This window comes from Arachis duranensis, chromosome 9 (genome assembly GCF_000817695.3).
Source record: "Arachis duranensis cultivar V14167 chromosome 9, aradu.V14167.gnm2.J7QH, whole genome shotgun sequence".
Lineage (NCBI taxonomy): Eukaryota > Viridiplantae > Streptophyta > Magnoliopsida > Fabales > Fabaceae > Arachis > Arachis duranensis.
The window spans coordinates 109,511,204-109,517,326 of NC_029780.3; the positions used below are offsets into that span (position 1 = coordinate 109,511,204).

The 6,123-nt window shown below is 30.7% G+C and overlaps 1 protein-coding gene across 1 annotated transcript; it reads right to left on the minus strand.

Annotated features, from left to right (window-relative positions):
* Nucleotides 1–3,088: 3,088 nt before the first annotated feature.
* Nucleotides 3,089–4,553, minus strand: LOC107466968 (transcription factor bHLH118). Its single transcript, XM_016085966.3, has 3 exons — nucleotides 4,065–4,553; nucleotides 3,500–3,865; nucleotides 3,089–3,405 (listed from the first exon to the last, which is right to left on the minus strand). The coding sequence occupies exons 1-3, from the start codon at nucleotides 4,440–4,442 to the stop codon at nucleotides 3,322–3,324; spliced, it is 828 nt and encodes a 275-aa protein (XP_015941452.1). The 5' UTR covers nucleotides 4,443–4,553; the 3' UTR covers nucleotides 3,089–3,321.
* Nucleotides 4,554–6,123: the final 1,570 nt, after the last annotated feature.

Here is a 6,123-nt window from a genome sequence, read left to right on the forward strand (position 1 = left end):
TTGTATTTTTAGTTTTAAAATTTAAAACATTAAAATAGTAGATTTTTTTTTATAACACACTTCTTATTTTAAAATTAATTAGTTCTAATTGGCTATATCTCTAGTTGGTTCCTAGCAAAACCGGGCCAAGGTTTGTTCGACATAGGTTGCTATTAAAAGCGACTCCTAATATAAAATATAGTCTTTATAGTAGAGGGTGCTGATGATTAGAGAGTATACAATAACTATGAAGTTGTGTGTTGTTGCAATTTTAATGAATTATCAGTAAAGCAATACTGTATGTAATCAGGCATACTGAAGTTTTTTAATGTTGTAAACATTTTTATTTAGAGTCTGTAGGATTAACATATACAAGATAAAAAAGTTTAGGAGCTAACAATTTTATTAAAATATAATCAATATTTAATTAATAAAAAAATGAATAATTTTATACTATTAAAAATATTAATTAATAATTATAAATCACAAAATTTGTCACCCCTAACACTCCTCATATAAGATATTACTTTGTGATGACAAATAATATATGCATGTACAAGTTAAATTTTAGTTACTAATAAACGAAGTTCTGGTCTCTTTTTTAATAAACAAAACAAGAAATATAAAGCAATGCTAGTAGTCGTAGATAATATGATTAGGTTTGGTCTCGATAACTTGTGTTTGTTTGTCGTTTAATTTGGAAGTTTAGAGCATGATAGTCACTATATGCATGGCGGCAGGCAGGTACTATAAATTTTTTATTAAATAATAATCATATGACAAACGTATTCAAGTAATGTCGGCAGGTTTCCTAGCTATCCCAAGCTCACCCAATTTAATTGGAATCTATTATTTTTGTTTTTAATATTTAAAGAGACGGTATCAAATTATTAATTAACAATGCGTTGCAGCAGTGGAGGAGATTGCAAAAGAGATTTGACATCATACATCATCGAAACACTGAACCCAGACTTATTACTTTCACTGAATCACTGTGCTTTGGCTTTTCCTCAATTGTTTGATTAATATTCCTAATTTCTTTATTTTATGATATTTTTGCGATGATATGCTCATCATCATTTACATGGTTAATTATGATTTAACTTTAAAAAATTATTGAAATATTAATATACTGGTACACTTAAAAATTTTTCAAATATTTATATATGCTGCCAACAAAACAAATTAACATTTTTTTTGTGGGTTGTGGGGATTTGCTTAGGGATATTTGGATAAGATCAAATAAATATAAAACAAGAAGCACGCTCGCCGTTCATATAAATATATATATATATAGAAGATCTCAATAGACTAAACTTTATTATAGCATTATAGCATGTAGCACTTATCATTTTAATATGGTACATGCTGTGTCGGAAGATTTCTTTTAAGGAAGCATCACAACCGAGATTAGCTTGGCTGTCACCATATCTTTGATTCCCTATTCCCTAATATATATGATGATGCTTTTTCTCAAATTTATTGTTTACAAATCTCTGTCTAATTAGCACATGGAATTCGTTACACAATACAATTCTTAATATAGAACTTAATATAATGAGGGATACTACTGCTTGGTTTATATATAGTATGCGTCAAACCTAACTGTTCTGATTTGATTTTCAGAATCAAAGTATTGTTTGTCGTACAATATAATGGACCCAGATACATGAATGTAATCACTTGAAGATCACTATGTTTGAACTTTGAACTAATTAATCCGCCCAAAAAATATCATCCAAGAGATTTTGCTATAGAATTGAATATAGATATGTCACAGAGGTCGTAATTAATACATGACCATTGAAGGGAATTCCCAAAATAAAATAAGATAAAGTTTATTTTTATTCAAAGTTTTTGGATGAAAAGAACTAAGAAAGTTTTAAAATCCTTTTTTTATCTAACAAAAGTTTTAAAGTCTATTTTTTTATATATATAATGTTGTCCTTTTCTTTGACATATAGTCTATAATTAAGAGCCATGCCGTCTTAAAATATAGTCACTTAATCATTAGACTTCTAATTAAGAATGCATAGTGTATATTAAACAGTTCAGTTTAATAGTTGTGAATTAGTAAAATTTTAATTGATGTCCGAGGACATCACATAACATCTTTTTTCTTATATTTAGAAAAGATACCATACTATTCGTGTGAAATAATAAAATTTTAAATAAGATAATTCTATCTAAAGATAGAAGGAAAATTTTAAAAATAAAACTTTCAAAAAATTATTGAAAGAAAATTGTAACTCAAATTGGTAAATATATAAATTTTGAAGTTAAGTTATAAGTCTACAAAAAATTATCAGAATAGCAACTGATTTAGCGACCGATTTTTCTTGAATCATAATGTAAACTTTTTGTGCTAGCTAGAAGCAATTATATATTCGAGCCAAGAACATTTATATCTGAGTGGGGTTTATTTTCTTAGCGATTTTTTTCCCAACAATTCGAACTCAGACTTTGCTTAAAGGGAGATAGAAACCAATCTCGTTTATGTGTTATGACATTGTTCAATATTATTTTAGTCTAATAAGAATATATGTAGTTATTGATTGTGTACCAAAGATAAAATTGGAATACCACGAATGAAATATATGAAAAATATTGTAATTTTTTTTCCAACGCATTTGATATGAGAATAAACACGTACAATTTAAAAAAAAATAAAAAATAAATTTTTTTTTACAGATTTGAAATATGATAATTTATAAAATAGGAAGTATAGGGAGTTTAGAATAGTAAAGGTGTATTTGTGTAAATAGTTTTAAGTATTTTAAATTAGATGTTCGATTCCGTAGAATATCAGATGTTTATTATCCGTGGTATTTGGATAGTTATTTTGAATAATATTAGTGTATTTTGTTTGATAAATTAGTAATATTTTACCTTTAATATTCGAACCTATTCAATAGCAAATAATTACTTCTTTTTATTGGACCAAAGAATCAACTCATTGTATATATTGTACACTTATTCCATCCTAACCAATTCTTTATAAAATGATTCTTTTTAAACTCATTTAATTTGGAACACATCCTTGATAAGAATTAATGAAGAGAGTATTAATGTAGATACATTGAATTGAGACTCTAATAAACTACATTCTATTATTATTATATCTGACATACATTAATGAGTTACCGCACTATACTTTACCACATATACTAATACGATTGCACCTTAATGATATATCAACTCTCAAGTTCAAACATCATTCCTGCAAACCTACAGTTGATACTAATAAATTATAATTAACCGAAAAAGATTAAAAACAGGCGAGGCCACATAAGATAATTTTGTGAAGCACAAAAAGATACATAGTATGTATGTAGCGGAATACTAATTACTTGATGATGATATAGCTTCCTTAAGCTTTCTTTGCAGTTCAGTGTAGTCAGTCTCAGTGGTCATCACTTGTGGATCCTTCAAGTCATACATAAACATTATTATAACAACATGACACTAATTAATAACAACCCAAATTGATAATCTGAAATAACAATAGTGATAATGGTACCTCTGATCGGATAGTGTGTATGAACCTGTGATCATCAGTGGTGATTGAAGTACAATCAACAACATTAAGGCCTTGTCTAAGCACAATGTCCAAGATACCTGATAAAGGGAATGCATAGTTCCTGAAGCTATAACTACACTTAATCAGAACTCCCCCGGAAAAGGGTTCAACAATGACAAAGGTTTGATGATAATGATGATGATGATCATGCTGTGTAGAAGAAGAAGAACTACTTCCACTCTTAGGTCTCAAATTAATCAACTTCACTAACTCATCCCTTTTGGCTTGCAACTTTTCCACCCTATTCTGTAAGTGTTTGATGTATTTCACCCCCTCATGCATGTGATCAGAAGTTGAACGCTTTCCCTAATGATTTTGGTCATCATCAGTAAACAATACAAATAATTAACTGTCTAAAAAATCATGTTTATACTTGGTTTCAAATTTTAATTACTTCAATTTCTATATATATATACAGCTGAAAATAAAACTAAAGAGATGAAATATTAATACATAAACAATAAAATACAATGTGTATGGTATGCATAAATAGTTAATTACCTACCTTAATATATTCAAAAGGTAGAAGAGTTCTAAAGGTGGTGCAAAGTCTTGACATTTCTTGCCTTCTTTGTTTTTCTATCTCCCTATGCATCCACTTCTTGTTCTCATCACCATCTTCTGCTCCCAAAGCATTATTATTAGGAGTCAACTCTTTTGGCTGCTTTCCCTTTCCCTTTCCCTTTTGATTTGGACAAGGTGGTACACTTGCACTTGCATCCACCATAGCAGGATCATATTCATATCCATGAACCAGGATCTGATGATGATGATGATCTTCCACGGCTGATGGTGATGTTTGGATTATAGGGAGGGATGAATAGTCAGCAGAAGATGATGAAATCTGAAAGTATAAATCATCACACGGGTTCCAAGGATTCATGTTGCGCAATCTTGATGTGATTTGGGCTCACAAATTAAATAAACTAAAAGAAGATCGAATTAGGGTTTGAGAGTTCTTGTTCTGCCATTATTATATAGGATCCTCATCAAATCCCTTATAGCATAAGATAAGAATCCATTTCACCAGCCGTATCAATGTTATAATTGCTATTTCCATTGCTTTTGTATTTTTATTTATAAATTTATAAATTAATGTTCTGGTGGGGCATGGTGTTAACCCCAGTTTTGTTGGGTGACTCGTGACCAATCTTTATATATAAATATATTCGGAAACACACATCAATCAATAATTGATATATTCATATAAAATATTTAAATGGAAAATTGAATTTAGAACTACTACTCTCTTGAATTGTTTACATTGGTTGCAAATTTAATTTTCTCCTTTATATTCAGCGCTGAACAGTGCCAACTGTGATATGTTAGGATCTATTTTAAAACGTGCTTTTTCACTATTCCCTTAACGGCGACTTATTTATATATAAGATTTGTTTGTTTGTTTGGTCAGCATGATAGCTGTAAAGCTTATGTACAAATAGAAATTTATCATGACGACAGAATAAACGACTAAAATCGGGTTTATCATGGTAAGCAAAAATAATGTTATACCCTAAACAATAAACGGAAGAAGATAGGTTAGGGACACATGGTATTAAATTCAATCGATTGTGTTATATTTTTAATTAATTAAATTATTAATAAATACAATTTTTTTAGTTTTTAGAGATATAATAGATCAAAAATATAAAAATTCATTGATTCATATTGTCAAAATATTTATAGAAATCACTATTAATAAAAGATTTATTTTGTTGTTGTTTTTGTTTTTAATTATAAACAAACAATATTAAAATAAATAAAGACTATTTGATAATTATTAAAAATCTTAAAAAATATATTGTTAATGGACCTCTTTCATATCTTACAATGCTCAGTCAAAAGAGTAAATATTTCGATCAGTTGTTTAGCATAGGTAAACCACTATGCAAGCTGATCTCAGAATTTTGGACCTAATCAAAAGTCGGTTACATAAAAGTGCAATAAATAACAACGTTTAGATTCGGTAGAAAAGTAGAAGCAAGAAAAAGACAGACTATACAATATCGCACTTATTCTCTTCTCAAAAAATATTTCACTGACTTGAGTGTAGGGATAGCGACCGGTCCCCATAGAGGCAGGGACATCCCCCCGGTCACCATAATCCGCCCCCTGCCTTGTCACGGGTGACAGGGACCCCGTATCAGTGACGATGAGCGGCGAAGAGGCTTTGGAGGTGACGGCGTGCTGGTGGCAGTGACGATTCTGCTGGAGTTGGAAACAACGAAGAAGACCGATTAGAAGGCTGCAATGATGATGAACGAGCATGGAGCAGGAGGCGGCGACAATAAATGAGAGGGCAGTGATTTGCAATGTGAATGAAGGAGGGAGGCGGTGACCAACGACGAAGCTTGTATGCGGCGAGATGCAGAGAACCTTGGAGTGGTTAGCGAGGTGACGAGGTGATGAGGTGGGAAGAAAACAATGGCAATGCTGTTGTTGGAGAAGAGAAGCAGCAACTAGAGGCAGAGAAAGAAGGAGGTGACTAGGTCAAGGTGAGGCTACTAGATGAGGCCGTGAGGGAGAGAATAAATCTAAAGTGAGGCTGGTAGGGTAACATTAGG

What these genes read in the sequence shown, in the direction of transcription:
- LOC107466968 (XM_016085966.3), bottom strand. Translation starts at nt 4,442, where the DNA reads ATGAATCCTTGGAACCCGTGTGATGATTTATACTTTCAGATTTCATCA. An exon ending in TACCTTTTGAATATATTAAG is followed by an intron (nt 3,866 to 4,064) that starts GTAGGTAATTAA and finishes CAAAATCATTAG; the next exon opens with GGAAAGCGTTCAACTTCTGA. An exon ending in TACACACTATCCGATCAGAG is followed by an intron (nt 3,406 to 3,499) that starts GTACCATTATCA and finishes TATGACTTGAAG; the next exon opens with GATCCACAAGTGATGACCAC.